General features: G+C 41.0%; 1 protein-coding gene across 1 annotated transcript in view; it reads right to left on the bottom strand.

Annotated features, from left to right (window-relative positions):
- GRIA3 (glutamate ionotropic receptor AMPA type subunit 3) overlaps positions 1 to 21,895 on the bottom strand; it is a 333,892-nt gene that overhangs the window by 236,200 nt on the left and 75,797 nt on the right. The window contains exon 3 of the mRNA XM_066579868.1: positions 3,508 to 3,747. Within this exon, the coding sequence (XP_066435965.1) occupies positions 3,508 to 3,747 (240 nt within the window). The remainder of the gene's footprint in view (positions 1 to 3,507; positions 3,748 to 21,895) is intronic.

The raw sequence follows: 21,895 nt of genomic DNA, 5'->3' as shown, positions 1-21,895 counted from the left end.
ATGTCCTACAGTAAAATAACAGAAGTGTACTTGAATCGTGAGGCATGGATGTGCTACATGATGGTATGGCGCATTGGCCACTGGAGGCCTTGGAAAATGGATTTCAATTTGGTGTTGTGGCCCCTATAAATGATGAAGAGTAAAACCCTATTGCAAAATTGAAGAGTAGCATGTGAGAAGCAGAAATCCGCTTTTTGCGTCTCTCTATGTCCCCCAGGACCAATGCTATGACTGAGGTAAGTAAAGAATACTCAAAGTGGCCTCCGGTTGTCTGCAAGAGATTGAGGTACCAATTCACATTGAGAGTCCTTGTAATGAACACAGGTCCGACAAAGTGATCACTGCAAACTCCAAGCATAACAGTCACGCTAAAATTTGCATCGTCCCTGAATGGGCCATACTTTTAACAGTGATTTACATTGCATCCTCACTTAATTGGCGCTTTGCCTTCCGCTAACGTGGTCCTCAATGATAGCGTCAGCCCTGGACTGTATTCTCAAATGGCATATCTTGCAGCATAAGGAGGCTACTTCAAGTAGGCTGTCCTTACTTCAGTCATAGCAGCAGTCCCACTGGACTTAGAGAGATGAAGAATATAGGCTTCTGCTTCTCACATGCTACTCTTCAACTTTGCCATTGGGTTTTACTCTTAGATGGGCCAAAACACAACATTTAAATCCATGTTTCAGGGCTTCCGTGAATCTATACCACCATCTAGCACATCCATGCCTTCCTATTCAAGTACGCTATTGTTATTTTAATATAGGACACCAGTATTTGAGATCTAGTGCTGGATTCGTTTTTTTGACTACATCTCTTGTATATCAGTAATATAGAAGATGGTACCAACCGAGATTATAGCATACATAAGTGTATTCAAGAAGTACTTCACTTTATTATGTTCAGATCTCAGAGTGCTGAATAGTAGCATCTTATGTCTTCGATTCTTATTACAGATTACAAAAAAGACTTACTTATCTCCGAATACCATATTGCACATTCTCAATGCAGCGGCATTATATCCAACACAAACAAAGGCTAATTACAATTGATGGACTCTTAACTACCACTTGTACCCATGGATCATCTAAGCTGAATCTATCAAGGTGCATTCACTGCTTGTACATTGCTGAAATAATGCAATGAAACCAAGTCAAGAAAAAAATTGCTGTTGATTCAATGGGAAACACTTAGTGTGACTGCATTCATTATGAGTCCATTCTTTCTCTAAGAAAACAAACATTTTGTGTCACAAGTTTGATTGCAGCATGATGTTTATGTAAATTCTATCTCACAAAGGAGTAGGAGAAATAGAGCTCAGCATAGAAATGGTGGAATGCAGCGCCAAGAATTTCTAGATCAGCAAGCACCTCCGAAATAAATTGCATGATTAACATAAAATAGATCACTTATGCAGGTTTGTTATCTTTCACGACTGTACGGTATACAGACTTGTTACATGGATGTGTATAAAGCAGCTAAGGTGCCTTTTATTAAAAGTTGAAGTCCAAAAGACGAAGAAAGAGAGTTCATGGGAAGGAAGACAGAAAATAATTTCTTCTTTTCAGCAATCAGTTAACAAGTGGTTATTGAGCACTGGGGTAGTATCTGAATGTCCGCTCTCCGCTTTTCCAGTAGGATTTAGGCATTCAGAGACAATCTGGTCAAATGGTTAGTAAACCCACTGTAATGTCTGTGTAGTATGTGCACACACACACACACTCAGGAGAGGCAGAGACTGTAAGGATCATTATCACCTTGTCTGCAGATCTGTCAGCCTGCAGCCTGTAGGTGCATGAGAGCTGCCTGTAAAGATAGCCTCTCCCCCTGTTGCTATGGAAATGCCCCATGTGTCCTTGTTACAAAGAAAGCTCTGTACCTAAAGGCAGAGAAAGGATTGTAGAGAAACTGGAAGGGAGACCCCTGGTGACAGCCACTTCAAGTGTGATTTACAGTTTTAAAGCAACAACATTTTTAATGCAAGTCTATTACGAAAATAATGAGACTAACACAAGCTAGTAGATAAGCAGAAGTTGTCTGAAAATTTAGCTGGTATAAATTATTCATCCTGTATACAGTGATATGGAGCATGCTGGTATAACATGGGTATCTCCTGTAAGTATTGGTGCATCTTGTCTCCACTGGAAGTATGGGTGGAGACAAGGGTTGGTCCTGGTGGAGTTTAATGGAACGCCCACAGTTGCCGATTGGCTTGCTCGCATTTCCCTCAGCTCGGCGGATGTAATTTTCTCCTCCACCCTCCCATCTGCGCCAGTCTAACATAATTTCCCCTGCTGGCTGCTGTCACTGTCCTTACCGCTCTGCCTTCTGGCATTCCGCACCCCATAGTCCAATCTCCGCCAGTGTAACATAATGTTCCCTGCTGCCTTCTGTCAGTGTCCTTACTGCTCTGCCTTCTGCTCTTCTGACTCAGGCTTTGTCCATATCCCCCTACTGGTCTCACATCAGTGATGCACTGTCTCCGGCGCTGTTATTTTCCCCCATGTTTGGTGGGCTAATAGCCCATTACCTGCAGTTTTCTCTGGGCCTCTGCCTTCTCTCCTCCATGCTGCACCTTTGTCCATTCCCCACTGTCAATGTCCCCACTGGCACTGCTATAATCTGCACTGCTATATCGTCTTTTGTGCAGCCTGCCTGCTGCTGCAGTTGGACCCCCTCTGTCACCGTTCCCTGATGGCTGTCAGGTGCTGTCTTCTGCTGGCATCAACATAGGCGACTACGCTTTCAGTGTCCACGTCCCGGAGCTGATGTATAGCGGCCGCCTGCTGTAAGGCACTGTCAGCAATTCAGCCAATCAGCAGCTGGGGGCGTTCCCTTGCACTCCACCAGGACAAACCCTTGTCTCCACCCACAGTTCCGGTGGAGACAAGGTGCACCAGTACCTCTCCTGTATATAATTGTATATGTACAGCTGGTATAAGTTATACATCTCCTGTAAATAGTAATATGGAGCATGCTTAAATATTCTATGTGCTGTAATAATATGCATGCTGCTTTTGCATCTAAAAAAAAAATCCCGTTATTTGTATAGCACCAACTTATTCTGCAGAGCTTACTGGTAGTTTATTAGCCCCCCCCTCCCACACCAAGCTGGGTACTCATTTTACTGACCTTGGAAGGATGAGTCAACCTTGAGCTGGACAATGAACAATGTGGGGATTGAACTCAACCTTCAGGTCATGTGCAAGAGCTTAGGACAACATTTCTGCTGCCTTAACACTCTGCACCACACAAGGCTCTAACTATATATATGACATTTTCATCAACAGCACTTTGGTATTCTATAAAACATACAATTTGTCCACATATGTTACTTACATCATGCAATATATAAATAATAGAAATGAGCATTGTAGTCTAATAACACAGTCTTAATACATATTGCATTTTATGTCCTGAAATCTCTGTGGTTTACTCATAGATATACCATATTAGATAAGCTTAAGATACCATATCAGCTATAGATACTTTGTTTGTTTTCCTTACCTCTTTCAGTGTCATAGAGATAAACAAATCTTTGCCAGTCGTAATCATTGAGAAGAGTTAGAATGGCTCCTTTAAGTGCCGGTCGCATCTGGATGACGAACTGTACATCAGCGTCTGTTGGAAAGCTTGGTGTGATGAATGAAGTGTGGAGGGCACCACAAAATGATGTAAGGGTGTTCATAGACATTTGATCATAAAACCCAAAGATGGCATAGACGCCGCGGGAAAACTGTGAACAGACTGAGAGAAAAAAAAACATGGTAAATAAATGAAACTCATAGAAAATGCAACAGAACTATCAAATTACTCAGGTGAAAAGTAACTCAAATAACTCAAGCAGTAAGTCCTGATATCTCACATTTCATTGTACCAGTACAGCCTTGTCCTTTACTCATTTTACTCCAATTTCCTTTTACATCATACGTTTGCAGTTTTAAAGTTGGATGATGCTCTGTAAGATTTTAAAAGGGCGTATCATCGATAGGTATTGATGACATATCTTTTGTATATGTCTATTTAGTGGAGGTCAATATGGTGTTCTCCTCCTGACTTGAAATGATGCTGCGTCAAAGAAGCCAAAAGCCTTCATTCTAAGTGTCACTGGAGGCATAAAGCCACTGCCAGAGCCACTTATCTCCATGGGAACAAAAGGCTAAAGGATCAAATCTAAAGGTCCATTTACACACAGCAGGTGGTCTGTTCTCTGCATAAATCTCCTGTGTTCTGACAGGAGGCTGCAAGCTGAATACAATGTAATCAGCAATCCCATGGAGAACACAACGTGCGATCCCTACTATCAGCTCTCCGGGTGAACGATGGATTTTATGCTCAGCTAAAAATCATCGTTCGGCTGAAAAGTAAATGATGGTAGCATTTAAATGCAACAATTATCGCTTAAAAGACATCGTTTGAGCGAATTTTCAGTGATATAATCGTTGCATCTAAATGGACATTAACTGCCTGACTCATCACTTTCGACATCTGCTGTTGTGGGAGAGTTAGAAAGCCACCATTGGTTGTCTGGACCCACCAAAATTAACAGGTTTGGACAATCAAAATCTAATGTGTACGGCCAAACTAAGCAGTATGAGTAGTGTATAGAATAGCATATTAACTACTTATTTTCTACTATCTTAAAATGTTTATTTTTAGTATTTTCTTACTATACTAGGCTCAACATAGCTTCTCAACATATACATTGAAAGCTTCAATTAACTATAATTATTCTGCTACAAGAATGATGTCAGGGCATACTTATGAACAATGTATGCCTGCATTAATTTTTTTCACGGCTTTGCAAAGTGTAGTTGACTATTAGAGATGAGCGAGCATGCTCGGTAAGGTCAGTTACTCGAGCGAGCATCGCTCTTCTCAAGAAACTGCTTTTTAGTCTGAGTGTGCTCGGGGAGGTGGCGGTTGGTAGCGGGAGGGAGAGAGATCTCTCTCACTCTTTCCCCCCTCTCCCCGCTGCCCACCTGAGAATGCTCGGATGAGAAGGCAGTTACTCGAGAAGAGCGATGCTCGCTCAAGTAACTGACTTTACCGAGCGTGCTCGCTCATCCCTATTGACTATGCTTTTCTAAATAGAGGCCTACAAAAAAAATCTATACTTTGCAGTATATTTACCTTTTACAATGAAGGTTAATGGGTGATGTACAATATGTAACTGCATAGCATACATTCAGCATATAGGTAAGAAGCATTTCTTGGCATATAAACCCCAGATGAACAAAAAAAAAGGATCTGAATCGAGCATCACTTCCCTGTACTACACATACTATATAAACACTACCCTGATATTAAATTACAGTATTTAACAATTAGATTACTTTTTTACTTTCCTAATTGTGCTAAATTCTCAGTTTTATAATCAATAATATAAAACATTCTTTCCTTATTGTTCAAAGCTTTCATCATTCTACGGAATCATCCCTATCATATCTATAGTCGTCTGATGGTAAGCTCAAAATTATTATTATTGGAATTATTATTTGCTAAATTAACATGATTATGTAGCGAAGCAGCATACGTATCTTGAAAGTTTTAGATTTTATAACATTGGTCCAATGGAAACTTTTTGTAGTTGAAATAACATAAAAATGGGAATGAATATGAGTATCCCTTCTGATCATTTGTTATATACCTTAGACAGCAATTCTTTCTTAGAGAAATACAGAAAGCATATGGAACAATAGTTACAAAAGGCTCGAGGCATATATTGCTGTGATTCTGGAAAACAGAGACTGATGGCTATCAAACAGGCTTGGAAGCATGCTCTCAAATTTCCCCTTAAGGATTCCACAAAGACTGCAGAAGCATACACTCGCACATACCAAATGAATAATTTCTCTTTCGCTGGGTGTTGCCTGGGGATTTCGCAAAAGGCAATCATCACTCATAGTTAATCAGATCAGAACATGAGAAAAAATTACTGCACAATCTTAGCGTAAATGCATTATTACCTTTTTAACTAGTACTATCACTACTGAATCTACTAGTACTATTATCATGGCTAAGCATTTAGCATCAATGATCCTTACAAATTTATACGTTTCTTTTTATTATCATTAATTCCATTTTGTCCTGGGACTGAAGTAGGCAGTTGTACTACCTGGTTTTGGTCTTCTGTGCCAATGCACCCCCGAGTTCCATAGTCTCACTGCTCTTACAGTAAAGAACCCCCTTCTATGTGGGTGTAGAAACCTTCTTTCCTCTGGACATAGAGGCTGCCACCTTACATTTATGAGTGTTAAACATCATTTGCCACTTTTTTGCACAATCCCCCAATTTATACAGATCCTCTTGCAACCGTATTCTGTCCTCTCTTGTGTTAATTACTTTGCATAGTTTTCTATCATTTGTAAATATTGATATTTTACTGTACAATCCTTCTACCAGGTCATTAATAAATATATTTAAAAGAATAGGACCCAGCACTGTCCCCTGTGGTACCCCACTTTAATGGTGACCCAATCAGAGTATGTACCATTAATAATCACCCTCTATTTTCTATCACTGAGTCAGTTACTTATCCACTTACACACATTCTCACCCAAACCAAGCATTCTCATTTTATATACCAACCTTTTATGTAGCAAAGTATCAAATGCTTTAGAAAAATCAAGTTCTACAAGACCCAATGACTCTCGTCAGTCCAATGTAGAAGTTACCTCCTCATAGAAGCTGATCAGATTGGTTTGACAGGAGCGACGCCTCATGAACCAGTTACCTTGGATCTGTTACATATATGCATACTTGACAGATCAATTGCAACAATAGGGCATTGAATTATCTAAACCTAATAAGTCACCCATGTTGGTACGTAAGCCCTTCATTCATGTGAATGAATCCAACCAATTAACCCGTGACTATACTAAAGCATACGCAGACTTTAGGCATGAGATAATTGGTGACAAAAAGTTGTTTTGTATGGTTGATGTTACTACTCATTGAAGAGGGATTCCCACCTTAGCCAATCATGGGTGAGTTGGGAATAGCCACCCTAATACTGTAGCCACCAGTGGCCAGGATTACAGAGTCAGCAGAACTCACTATGCTGCGCTATTTCTGTAACTCCCATTCATTTTTATGGGAGTTACAGAAATGGCATAGAACAGCTTGTTTGGTTGTTTCCATAATTCTGACTACTGGTATCTGAAGAGGTCAGTTGTGGGGGGACCACAAGGGTGAGGGTACTCTCTTTTTTAGGTAGGTTCCAAGAATGGGACTGACATTTGTCAGACATTTATAAGAACACTCCTTTAACTTAAAACATTACATTGCTTGATTGTGTTTGGTAATATTTACTGAGGTTGGTGGCATAATGATTAATGGCTGCTTATCTAAGTATACAATGCTGGCTATATACCTTTCCGAGTCTCAATACTTACTCCATCAGGAAGAAGGCTACAACCCACTAACAATGGCTTCTCTCCTCAAAGAATAAAGGATCGCACATACGGATATACAACAAGCCTAATCTTCTTTTCTCTCAAAATCTGCTGTCAGGTAGGATATGTCCATACACATGGTGGGTTACTACTGTGTAGCAAAGTAGATTTGCAGCACTGGGGACCTAGGTTTGAATCTGACGAAGGGCACATACTAACATACTGAAAGGTTAATTGACTTTCTATGATATTGGACCTCATCTATGTAGTAATCCAAAGTTATCACTACATAATAATAATCCTCACATTCCTGGGACTGTGAATAACATGTTTTTAATGTGTTATGTACCATTTTAATGTGTTGCCTTGAAGGTCCTGTCTTGGGTAAAGCATAGTTTAGGAGAGGTTGAACAGCCCAGTGATTCAGCTCTTCCACTTTTGTCAATAAGCTTTAAGTTACTGGGAGGAAAAGTTATATAAGTTCTCATAACATTCTAGAAGTTTTAGTCTTGATGAGAAGAGAGTAGAAGTGTAACATAGTGGCACCTAAGAACGCTGGTTTAAGGGGACAGATCCTAAAAACCATTTCTCGATCTGACTTCTGAAGTAGAAAAGATGCCTAGTGCAGACTGGAGATTTCCAGGGCATGGTGAAAAACTCATATCAGCAGTAGGGAGCAAAAAGAGTGGCAACAGCACTTAAAGCCACCACCTTCAGGACTGGACTTGAAAAACTGTATTGTAAAGGACTTTAGCCTTTATCAACTAGATGCTGAATAAAAATTGGTTAACTGTTACTCTTCCTGACTCCCTGGGTTCTCTTCCACTAGGGGAAATCATGCTACACTAAGACATCACTCCAGGGAGCGGAGACCAGCCTTTCATCATCCCGACATATCTCACTATAATGTAGCCAGGTGGGAAAAGCCATATATTCTAATGGCCACCATGGCATACTACATTTGCATCTGAGATTGGGAAATTAGCTTGTGAGTCCCATAGGGGATATGAACTTATGTGAATGGTGACCTCTTTGTAAAGCACAGTAGAATATGTTGGCGCTATCTAAGCATCTGGATATAAAATGCTTGGTCTAATAAAAAGAACTTTGTTAAAAAAAATCAAAACCGACTTCATAGATCACAGTGTATTGCTTTGAGCACCAGAGCATCAGATTAGAGCTGTATAGCGTAAGAATTTAGTGACTCACAACTGATAATATAAAATGTAGGATCAGCACTATTTGAGAATAATTGTATTGGATGACATCTTGATTATAAGTATGTTGGCTTAAGTGTTATCAGTAATTACGGCATATATCAGCCCCAGATTTCGGGAATCTGTAGCATCACAGTAACTTCCTGAATTAGACAGCCAAATTCCAATAACAAACACTATTTAAACCTTTTCTTTTAATACCAATGAATGACTTATTATCTACTCCGAACACGCCACAGGATGCCAATTGGATTTTATTGTCCCATTTAAAGGGCAAATAAACCTTTTTTGTTTTTTCTCTTTAAAGGGGAGATAAAAGAACTAATTATCTTAGCTCTTATTTGCTTTCTAAACCTGCAGCTCTATTAATATTCTGTAGTGTTCATTCACAAGGTCCGGTAAAAATGTCACTTGTGTAAATACACAGCTTCGGGCTCCTGGGCTTTATAATGGTTTAAATCTGATAAATGAAAGATGGCAGCAAACAAAAACAAATGATGCGTTTGTATTAGAGTTTGTGTGAAAGGCTAAATTAGCATTAATAACATGGTCTTTAATTGCCTTGAATAGAATTTTCAATTGCGGACCTTTGCATAGACTCCTCATCATGTTTTTTTTTTTCTATGAACACCCTAATGATTCCTGCTACAAAGTTACAAGCAAATAATAGTGAATATAATTGGCATTGTAACTGAGCAATTAAGACGACTCTCTTCCTTGAGTCTTGTCACATACTGACTTCATATTTGCAGCCAGTGATATTGTGAATTATGATCACAGCTGCAAAAACTAGGAATGGCCTATAGGCATACTTTTAATTCTTTTGAGTTCCTTCTTAAACCTTTGTGAAATTTCCAGTGGGCGCATCGTGTAAATGATAGTTTCAGGAAATATAGTGGCAAGATAGAAAGAAACATTTGGCTGATAATTTTTATTTTAAATGACTTTTTTTTAAATCTATCTCGCTTAGGATAATTAAAATTTTAAAGCAATTCTGATCTAATATCATCTGAAATATCAATGAAAGTGTGGGAGGAGGGGGTGGGGCTAGATGGACTGCCTACTAGCCCCACCCCTATGGTTTGCTATAGGGATTGTGTGTGATAATTCCTATAGCCCGCCCACACTTTCAAGCCCTGCCAACTCACACTCCACTATGGGGATATCCCTCAGGATTTCCCATGGCAGGGAGATTTAGCGGAGCTATGGGGGATCTTCCCAGAGCAGGGAGAGTGAGCGGACCTAGATGGATTGCCCACTAGCCCCGCCCATCTAGCCACACCCCTTATAGCCGGCCCAAACTTTCAAGCCCTGCCCACTCACTCTCTGCTATGGGGATATCCTTCGGGATTTCCCATAGCAGGGAGATTTAGCAAAGCTATGGCGGATTTTCCCAGAGCAGGGAGGGTGAGTGGACCTAGATGGATTGCCCACTAGCCCCAACCCTCTAGCCTCAACCCCTACAGTTTGCTATAAGGATTCTCTGTGGGAATTTCTATAGCCCACCCACACTTTTAAGCCCTGCCCCCTCACTCTCCGCTATGGGGATATCCCTCAGGATTTTCCCATAGCAGGGAGATTTAGCTGGACTATGGGGGATTTCCCCAGAGCAGGGAAACTGAGTGGATCTATGGTAGATTTCCCCATAGCAAGGGACTGAGAGTGGAGCAATGGGGGGGTTAACCCTTCCCCCCCTCCATCTCTCCATGCTATGGAGAAACCCCACATAGCTCTGCTCACTCTCCCTGCTTTGGGGAAATCCCGAAGCCCTGTGGGGCTTCTTCTCTCTCCTCCTGGAGCAGCTGGGCTTCTTCAAGCGCAGCAGCTCCAGTAAACGGGCAATGTTTCATGCGCTGCGCATATGAAATATTGCCCGTTCACACGTTTTCGGCACATGTGAGCGGTGAATTTTTTATAGGCACGCAAACAATACACTCGTCTGACCGAGGCCTAAAAGTACACCCTGCATTGCAGAAATGAGAACATTTTACAGAGGACTTGAAAATAGTAGACATAATGTTAAAAAAATGGAAGAATGCGCAAAGTAATTATAAATGACAGATGGTGAGAGACCTATTTCAGATTAATACACAGCATCTATTATGGATGTAATTTACCAGCTACACCCCGATAGCCTAGTGACATGCCTAAAATGTCAAGAACCAATGATGGCCCTATGGCATAGTATATGGAACTGCAATCATACTCAGAGATTCTGGAAAAATATTGGAGAACATATTGCTTCTAATTGGGAAATTACTCTTCCCTTAACACCACAGGACCTGCTATTCCACCAGCTGAGATCACCAGAACAGGAATCTACAGTTAATAACGAGGGCATTCCTCCACTTATCCGCATAATGGTCTTGGTAGCTAAGCGCAGCCTGCTGAAGCACTGGCTTCATTCCAAAGTCCCGACAATTGCAGAAATAATATTACAACTTAAAACACTCATGCTGGATAGACTGGATATGGAAAGACATAAAAAAGGCACAAAAAGATGTGTTACTAAATGGAGTACATTTAGTATCAGACATTTAGTATCAGACAGAACATTCTAAGTATAGTGACTAGAGTTGAGCAAACATACTCTGTCGAGCTTGATGCTCGTTTGAGTATTAGCGTACTCGATGGTGCTCGTTACTCGAACGAGCATCAAACAGAGTTCGACCCCACCCCAGTTTTTGGCTCCTCCCCGCTGTGACGTGCCTGTTTTGGCCCCTCCAAACCGCGACGCAGCGCACGCCAATGGCAAACTTTTTGTCTGGCAGGCAGGGGAGAGAGAGAGAGAGAGAAAGACCTAGAAAAAAAAAAGCTCAGGACCCGGCGTCCTGCATACAAAAGTGCTCGACTCTCCCATTGTAGTCAATGGGGTTCGTTACTCGAGTAGAGCTCTCGAATTTTACGAAAAGCTCGACTCGAATAACACGGACCCGAGCATTTGGGTGCTCGCTCATCTCTAATAGTGACACCATTTTTTCATACAACTTGGTATTATTGGGAATCTTTAAAGGCTACCTTAGGAATACTGCGGTATGACTTGAAGGACTTTTTGGGGTTCAGCCCGAAAGTATTGAGTTAATGTTTCCATATTCCAGCTTTGGAGCTATTCCTGAAGTATTTAGGAATACGAGACTAGCATAAACATATAGATGGACAGGTTTTTAATTCTCTGTGGAGCTTTAGTTTTAAAATAGTTCAAGTTCATCTATATATTGATGTTTGTTGCATCATACAACTAAATAAAAAGATATTTAAAAAAGCACACCTTATTCAGAACCATAAAGTGTGTTTTTAAAGTGACCCATTCCATTGGCTCTATCTTGCTTACAGTCTACCAGCAGGTTGCACACAAGCCTTTTAGTTCTCTTTTTCTCTTCTTCATCCCTTATTGCGATGCTATACCAACATCAACCAGCGTACTAGCCCGGCAGCACCTATTCTCCTGCTGAGTAATCCCAGATAGGGCTATTCTTGCAAATCACCCTGCATTGAGTCCCACTTCTTAGAGGCAAACTGCCCATTCTTCACTTCTTCTTCAAAACAGATACAGTAGCTGTATACTCATGTAATAAAATCATATACCTCTTTTCAAGTCTATCAACTGTTCCACCAGCAGCCCACATATTTTTTTCATTCCCCTTAACTATTGTTTTAATACCAACTCCTGTGTAGTGGTCAAGAAATTATTTCTTCAATACTTGTTCCACATAGACTCAAAGATAGTGTAGGCACAGCTAGCAGTCCCAACAAAAGGCTTATTCTTGGCCATGCCATACATTCTCAATGCTACACTATATGCAGTAGTATTTAGGGTTTATCACTGCGCAATATTACACCATACCATAAATACTTGAGTTCATATTGTCTAATTATTACATATAATTAAAGGGAGTGTTGCCACCTGTTACTGGGCTAAGGTATAGCTTTTTCTCTGGGCCCAAGAGCTTGGCTCTCTCTCTTCTAGTTTACATTGTATTTGCATTCTTCCCATTTCCCCGAGTTGTGTGCTATATTGATTTTATAGTATGTGTTTATTAGGTGCATTAAAAGGATTTTCTAGGGGAGTACTAATGATGCTCTATCCTCAGGATAGGTCATCAATAGTTGATCGGCTGGGTTCTGCTGCTTGGGTCCCCAGCCAAACAGGCGATCGGTGACTTCTGTCAGCACCGCAATACACTGAGTGGAAGTTGCTACTCTGATCCTTGTGCAGTGGCTGGCTCTGGCAATTCCAGGCAAGGGTCTCATTAAAATCAGTGAAAGCTGTGCCTGCTATTACCAGTGCCAGTCATTACAGTGGGGTTGGAGCAGCAGCTTCCACTCTGTACCTATGTGTATTGTGGAGCTGACAGTGGGCATCCGATCATCTGATCATCCAGGGACCCTAACCAATCAACTATTGATGATTTATCCTAAGGATAGGTCATCAATAATACTTCTCGGGAAAACAATTTTAACCCCTTGAAGTCAACAGTTTGTTTGCCGATTGCTCTTACCGGCACAATGCTTTTTCTTACAACAGACTGTTATAGCGATAACTTAAAGGGGTTGTCCCGCGAAAGCAAGTGGGCTTATACACTTCTGTATGGCCATATTAATGCACTTTGTAATGTACATTGTGCATTAATTATGAGCCATACAGAAGTTATCAGAAGTTATTCACTTACCTGTTCCGTTGCTAGCGTCCCCGTCTCCATGGTGCCGTCTAATTTTCAGCGTCTAATCGCCGGATTAGACGCGCTTGCGCAGTCCGGTCTTCTTCTTTTCTGAATGGGGCCGCTCGTGCCGGAGAGCGGCTCCTTGTAGCTCCGCCCCGTCACGTGCCGATTCCAGCCAATCAGGAGGCTGGAATCGGCAATGGACAGCACAGAAGAGCTGCGGTCCACCGAGGGAGAAGATCCCGGCGGCCATCTTCAACCGGTAAGTAAGAAGTCACCGGAGCGCGGGGATTCAGGTAAGTGCTGTGCGTTTTTCTTGTTTAACCCCTGCATCGGGTTTGTCTCGCGCCGAACGGGGGGGGGGGGGGGGGGCTATTGAAAAAAAAAAAAACACGCTTCGGCGCGGGACAACCCCTTTAATCCTACTAATGGGAAAAACAGCTGAAATAATTATGTCCTTGTCACTAGACTGACAAGTTATAGCGCTGTATTTGCAAGCTAGGCTTTAGAAGAAGACACTTTTTAACTTTGTATAAAAAGAAAAGTTGTAAAAAATAACTGAAATAAAAATGCTACACATTTTCCAATGCAGACACACATTTATTCTGCATCCTGGATAACACAGATGTACTATCCATGTCACATTCTCATGCCACAATATGCTCACATGATGCATAATAATAAAGGTTGCCCAAATCCCACCAAAAAAACACAAACCTCTAATTTTGCACTTCCTGTCCATTTATGCTTTCATTGCTAGCAAAAAATGTAGTTGCCACTATTGTACATTCATATACAGATGCCTTATGAGGGAGACATGCTAAAAGATGTAAAATGGATCTTTGTGTTTGGTCCAATTTTATCCATTTATCCATTTTATTAGAAAATACATTAATACCCCATGATCCTGAAAAAGATGACTATTGCACAATACAGTCCTTTATGTGGTCTTGTAGATTGAATGCATAGCAGCATTGTCATGTACTAAATCAATGTTGTACATAAAATTAATATTTCTCATCTTTAAGATCTATTGACACAATTAAAGCACATCTAAATTAAAATCCATTTCTGATTTGATGCTGCTCTTGATAAGTGGTTATGGGCACACTATGCAATGAAAAGTGATGCTGTAACTCTCAGTGGGGCATCCCCATTAATCTATTGATTCACTTATCTCTTCAATCTCTCCTACTTTTGCCACATCTTCTCAATTGCTTTTCCTGCAGTCATTGTTGCTCGCTGCTGTGAAAGCTCTAGCATTATACTTCTATTTCCATGATTGTTTCTGAATTATTTTTGGGGTGAAATGATATAAGTTTATATCAAAGGCAAATATTACATCATAAGCAGCAAATAGCTATAATATGCAATCTCTGCTTTACATGGAGCCTCAAGGAAAATGTAAAGTTTAAAAACTAAGAATGGTTGATAATTAGAGAAGAGCGAGCATACTCGATAAGGCAAACTACTCGAGTGAGTAGTGCCTTATTTGAGTACCTCCCCGCTCGTCTCTAAAGATTCGGGTGCTGGCAGGGGGCGGGGAGCGGCAGGGGAGAGCGGAGAGGAATGGAAGGGAGATTCCTCTCTCCCTCTCTCTCCCCCGCTCCCCACCGCCGCAACTCACCTGTCACCCGCGCCGTCAGCCGAATCTTTAGAGACGAGCGAGCAGGTACTCGAATAAGGCACTACTCGCTCGAGTAGTTCGCCTTATCGAGTATGCTCGCTCATCTCTATTCATAATGTGTACTATTCTTGGAATAAAAGTTTGCTGCATTGAAAGTGAGCAAATAGGGAATATCCAGATGAAAACTGACTTGAGTCAACATTTGAAGACACTACCGTTACTTTACTTTAACCTCTTAATGACTGCCCATCATTGGTGTACTGTATATAAAATAGAGGGAGTTGCAGTGTCATATTACAGAGTGGCTAGGTCTAACTAGTCATAGCACAGCTCGAATTGTTACAATGTCACTTTGTGATAGTCAGGTGTGAAAAAATAAACATAAAGTAATAAAAATAACAAATACTTATGGAAAACAAACAATTGTAGCAAACTAATAAACTAAAAAGTAACCCTAATAAGCTATCTGTCAACTGTACCCACATTCCTAGCTCTGACACAATACGCCTGTGACTAGGCTGGGGCTAGTAATTCTAATAATTTAAAGTGCACCTAACTTTTCAGATGATTTTTTTTAGACTAGGCAGTCATGTGTGTACATGAAGACTACCACTTTCTGGTGATTGTATGACTTATATCCTGCATTTTTCACCACTTTTCCTCTTTGAAGTCTCCATCTTTAATTCTCAGTTTTCCCTGAGCTGGTGGGTGAAGACTAGCTGCTATGATATCTCCGATACATGGCACACAGAGAAGATGAGATCCTATTTCCCTATCACTATTTCTCATATACAGAAAATCAGCAGCAGCATGGATCACATTATACAGCAGTACTGAGCAGTGTAGCTGTGAATTGTAGCGAGATGTAGAGCTTTGTAATTTTGCTTGTTTTCAAATTGGCTATAACATAAGCACAAGTTTTTTGGAGGTTGGTGAACGTTTAAGTAACTAGGAGTATGTTCAGAATGTTCTTAATGTTCTTATGGGGCTCAAAAGTGAGGAGATGATGAGGAGAGGGGGGGGGGGGGGGTGTCCAGGAGGCTACTTTTTATACTCTTCAGGTCCCCCGCTCCAGTGCTGTGCATCTAAGATATCAGAATGTGCACAAAGAGATGAATGAGAGAACATGCACACACAACCTTGTGAAAAAAGTCAACCTGTGTGTACATGCAGATTACTAGGGGGCACAGTGCTGGTACAGGGGACCTGGTAATTGTAAAAAGAAGCTTCTTGTACCTTCCGTCTCCCCACCTTTGAGCTCCATAATGTAATTTATGTGTCTCAAATATGATAACAGAGGCCCTTTAAGTGAAGACTTTTTATACTTTATGCAGCCATATCTGAGTCCTTTGATCTAAACCTAGACATAGATGCACCTATCTGGGGAAGCAAAGATTTATGCCAGTACACAAGAATTAAAGGGGTTGAACAGAATTTAAAAAAAGAGCAGAAAATGTAATAAAATAAAAAAATGAACTACTACTCTCACGTCATTCCAGAACAGCCTGCCCTTCAGAAATGACACCATGTTCATGCAGTTGGCTTCTGCTGCCAATTACTGGCCTCGGCAGTCTTGTGCCATACTTGCAAACTTCACTGCTGAGGCCTGTGATTGATTTCAGATTTCACATGGATATACAGCATGTCATCATTGCAACAAAGTGTACACAGACCGGCAGGGACCACCGAACTGTCTTCACTGGAATAGTAGGGGGTTTATCAGTTGAAGAATAGTCATTTTTTGTATTAGTTTTGTTTTCAAAAGCCTAATAACGTCTTTAAGAAAATGGCTTTATCATATCAATAGAAGATAAAGAAGGCAATTTTATATGTCCTTGTTTATGTTAATATTGGGCAATGTGTTCTGTATACAGTGGATTACATAGCACTTTCTAGGGTCAGTGCCCATGAATGAGACCAAAGGTGAAAGAACATTAATCATAAAGGGTATCATAAGTTGTAGTACTGAGCAGCAAAAAGGCGCTGTGAGCGCTAAACACAGAGGGCAATTTAATGCACAAAAGCATGTCAGATTTTTTAATTAGGCCCTTTTGGGTTTTGATGGTATGAAAGACAACAGTGTAGTAGGATGTCACTACAATATCTGATCCCTGATATGAATTTTGACTGATGCATTTTGCTTCATCAGTGCCAAATATTGTGATCGTGCAGGCTGGATGATACCATTTAACCTCAGATATTTTATTTGCACTACATATCATTTGTCACCGTGACAGAAAGGAAAACCCTGTGTGTCAACAAGCCTATCACCGAGGGAATCACTAAAATATAACTTTTATTAGGTAAAGATAAAAATAAAAATGTATAAAAGGCGTGGACTCTTATTCCAGTTACACTCCTACTGGACAAGTAGATATTCTAACAGTAGTAAGTCCATATAAGTATATACCAGATGATGCGCTAGGTTCTACCTCCACAACCACAATGACCCCATCTATATTGTTGGTGCATGGGTCGAGATATATATTATGGTTGTGTACAGCTCCACGTGTATAAATGGCCACAAGGGCTAACAAAGCACAATGTAGGTTATATTTTTTGTATTTATACGTTGGAGCCGATAAATGGGTAAAGGCCAGAATAATAAATGTAACCCCCGTCTGGCAGAGTATTGAGGCATATATTAATGCCCAGGAAATATAGCATCAATCAGGTATATACTATGTGGTATATCCCCTATTATGGTGGATTATACCCTGATGCGATAACCAGCTATAGTAAACACGGTCACTAATTTTATCTATATAGTGACTCGCTTGACTGACGTCATTTAGCGTGTTTATCTAGTTTATATAAAAGCTCAGCAGTGTTTAGTCCATGTGACAGGGTCTTATGAGTTAATGACCCTGGTCTAAGACTGTCCGCTGTGTCTGTCCCTAATGGGAATGTGGTAAAATAAAAGGAACGTTTGGTGCTGTAATATGTCCTTGCACCATTTAACTCCGAGTTACAGACCACTCAGCGCTGCAGTCTATTTGCCAGCTTTTATATAAACTAGATAAACACGCTAAATGACGTCAGTCAAGCGAGTCACTATATAGATAAAATTAGTGACCGTGTTTACTATAGCTGGTTATCGCATCAGGGTATAATCCACCATAATAGGGGATATACCACATAGTATATACCTGATTGATGCTATATTTCCTGGGCATTAATATATGCCTCAATACTCTGCCAGACGGGGGTTACATTTATTATTCTGGCCTTTACCCATTTATCGGCTCCAACGTATAAATACAAAAAATATAACCTACATTGTGCTTTGTTAGCCCTTGTGGCCATTTATACACGTGGAGCTGTACACAACCATAATATATATCTCGACCCATGCACCAACAATATAGATGGGGTCATTGTGGTTGTGGAGGTAGAACCTAGCGCATCATCTGGTATATACTTATATGGACTTACTACTGTTAGAATATCTACTTGTCCAGTAGGAGTGTAACTGGAATAAGAGTCCACGCCTTTTATACATTTTTATTTTTATCTTTACCTAATAAAAGTTATATTTTAGTGATTCCCTCGGTGATAGGCACTACATATCATGTTTTAAAATAATTTTCCAATTTTCTGTAAGTAGTGAACTATAGTGCGATCATACACGATTGGTTAATTTGGCTAAACATGGTAATTATATGTCATTTTTTGGTTCATTAACCCTTTCCAATCCAATTTGTATCCGGGTTTTCCTAGGGGACTCTTTTTCTGCCGTTATACAGCGCTATATGCTGGCTAAAGTCAGTACTGCATGAGGTGACACGTTGGATAGGCTCCGACAGCAGAGGGGTTGGCAATATACAGTAAGAGAACCCCGACGGACGTCTTCCAACATCGGAGCTGTAAAGCCTTAAATCATAATGTCTTTAGAGGTCAGACAGTGGATTGAAAAGGATTAAAGGTACACAAACTGAAATAGAAGATCCCCATGTATAGTCCCCACTGCTGTACTATTATAATAAAATAATAAATTACAAGTGTCAATGGGGTATTCTGATTTCCTATACTTACAGGGGCTTGTGAAAAGGCACAATGATCTAAGCCTCGCACTCATGAACAGTAAAATGTCAATGCAGCTCTAATTTAGTTTTCCTTCCCGCATTCCTGTATTTTAATTTAGACCAATAAATAACTGTAATTCAATAGAGATGAGCGAGCACGCTCGGATAAAGCAGTTACTCGAGCGAGCATCGCTCTTCTCGAGTATCTGCATACTGGTCCAAGCAGATTTGGGGGGGGGGCGATGGGGGTGAGCGGAGTTGGAGAGAGAGAGAGAGAGATCTCTTTCACTCTCTGCCCCGCTACCCCCCCCCCCCTCTCCCTCCCGCTGCCCTCCCCCCCCCAATCTGCTCGGAGCAGTATGCAGTTACTCGAGAAGAGTGATGCTCGCTTGAGTAACTGCCTTAACCGACCTTGCTCGCTCATCTCTATTAATCGATCATCGCAATATTTTTTCTGTATAGCTTTAAGCAAAATCTCTATCTTCCTCCTAGAACGTGCGGTAAAGCATAGGCTTACCACCGTGCTGGCACTTCCATAATATCTCTTTAGATCTATTTACTCTAATAAGAAGAGTTGTAGCAGCGACATCCTTGAAGGTCGGTGTACTATATCTGCAGTGTAGACCACCCTACATCTGAAAGCCACACTATGCTAATTGGTGGCTGTGCTACGCAATTAGCCAGGCCGGGCCAAGTCGCGCTGAGCTGCAACTCATTAACACATTAGCGCACTGATGAAACATGCATGAACGCTGATACACTGCCAACTTAGATGAGAGGGGAGAATAACAATAATGATGTCAAATGTCCCATGTTATCTCACATTGCCACTGTCAATGGAATTCAGATCCATTTATGGTGCATGTATTTCTTAAAGAGGGTCTGTCAGCTCTTCTAACATGTCTGTTTTAGGGCCCCTTTACAGCTGCCAATAAATTGTTCAGATTTCCGCATCCAGCAGGAATCTGAACTATCATTCAGTGTAAAGGCACGCCCCAACTGAACGACGAATGAGAATTAATTTGCTTCTCGTTCATCGTTCAGTTTCTGTATGCATAAAACTGAATGACCATCGGCCCGTTTTAACAGGCCCTCATTCATCTATGAATGACTGACTATTTACTGTGAATGGAGGCCATCAGGCTGGAACGATTCCCGCCTCCGCTCCATTTACTGAGCAATGCTCATTCCTGTATAAAAGAATGATTATCCCTCGAACAACCAGTCAAGCATCTGCACGTGGTAGGTTGTACTGTGTAAAAGCGCCTTTTGTAAATACTTGCATCCCCCAAAATAACAATTCTGGAGCACCCAGGGCTCTACCTTGTGCTGTTCCTCTGTTGCTTCTCCTTTAAATTTCTGTATGGATTGACAGCTGGGTGTTCCCAGTTGTGGGGATAGAGGAGGCCCTCCCTACAAGGTCCAAGCCATGCTAATAGAGTCAGTTGATATAAAATACACCCCTTTGTCAAGAAGAATTATAGCCAGCGGTTGTCAATTTATTAATCCATTTCTACAAGGAATATCAGATAAACAGTACAAAAAATGATCCAGATTTCTTTTTCATGGGGAATGCAAATATTTGCTTAAACAGGCATGTAAAAAAGCTTATATTTCCTTTTAAATTGGAAACACTAGAAGTTCTGTTGGCTTGATAAAAGGATGTTAACTTGTAGGGATGCTGCCTTCCAATCCTCGGCGTACCGCTAGGGGTCACAGGGGTTGCAATTGCGTCCTGGCCCCTTAGCAGGCCGGCTGTGGGTGACGCTCAGGGTGGGGAGGGTCTGTTACCCGGGAAGCCGGCAGCCAATTACAGGCTGCAGACTCTCCCAGTGTGCAGTTTTCCCCTCCATTGGAGACTACAGCTGTGATTGGTCACAACTGCAGTCTATGAGTACACTGTCGGCCGCATGATTGGTCTGGTTGGTGGTGCACTGAAAATGTCGGAGAGTGAAGGAGGGGAGCGGAGACAGCAGACTATGCGGTGCAACGAGGTATGTACGCATGTAATCTTGTATGTATAGCTGACATAGCCATTGTACATATATAATAATATACAGGAAATATTAGGGTATACCAACATACTCCATATTAATATATACAGGAGGATATATACATGGTATATATAATTATATAAGTACTACTGGTATAAGCTCTACATCCTGTATGTAGTGATATAGCTCATGCTGGTATAACCTGGTACATCATTATATACAGATGTATAGCTTATGCCAGCTGTACATATATAACTATGGTTTATATATCATAGTTACCCAGGTTTTACCACTGTGAAGCCGCCGGTGACCAGCCCTATAGCTGTGTATTGCAGGAAAATTGTACTGTGCATGATAGCCATGCGCAGTCCATCTGTTTTTGTTTTTCTGTTTATATTTCCAGCGCTGTTACATATGGGCAGTGTTGATAATGCGCCCATAGAGAACAATGGGCTCTCGCATGTAAGAACATGCTGCGTTCTTTTTTGCACTCTCATATTATGCAATTCCTACTCGTAATTAATAATAATCTTTATTTATATAGCGCCAACATATTCCGCAGTGCTTACAAAGCAGGGGAAATCAAACAAAACCACGGTTACATGTTTTAATCAATTGATAAAAAACAGTAGGGGTGCGGGTCCTGCTCCAACGAGCTTACATACTACAGATAATGGGGGGATACAGAAGGTAAAGGAACTGGAGATATGCACGGTATGGCGAGGTGGAGAGTGAGGGATGATATACACATAGACAATGGTCAAATTATGACCGCAGGGGACGGTTGATTACAACTAGCAGGGATTGCAATCACTAGGACAGGAAGCATGTAATCAGGCAGAGTACAGAAGGGTTTGGTTTAGGAGATATGGGATGCCTTCTTGAAGAGGTACAGCAGGAGCTAGATACAGCACTGAAGAGACTAGGGTCGGGGCTAGTCTTGGATTGGGAGGTTATTCCCTGCTAGATATGAG

Source organism: Eleutherodactylus coqui, chromosome 10, assembly GCF_035609145.1.
Source record: "Eleutherodactylus coqui strain aEleCoq1 chromosome 10, aEleCoq1.hap1, whole genome shotgun sequence".
NCBI lineage: Eukaryota > Metazoa > Chordata > Amphibia > Anura > Eleutherodactylidae > Eleutherodactylus > Eleutherodactylus coqui.
Note: the sequence above shows the minus strand (reverse complement) of the source record. Positions and strands in the feature narration are given on the sequence as shown.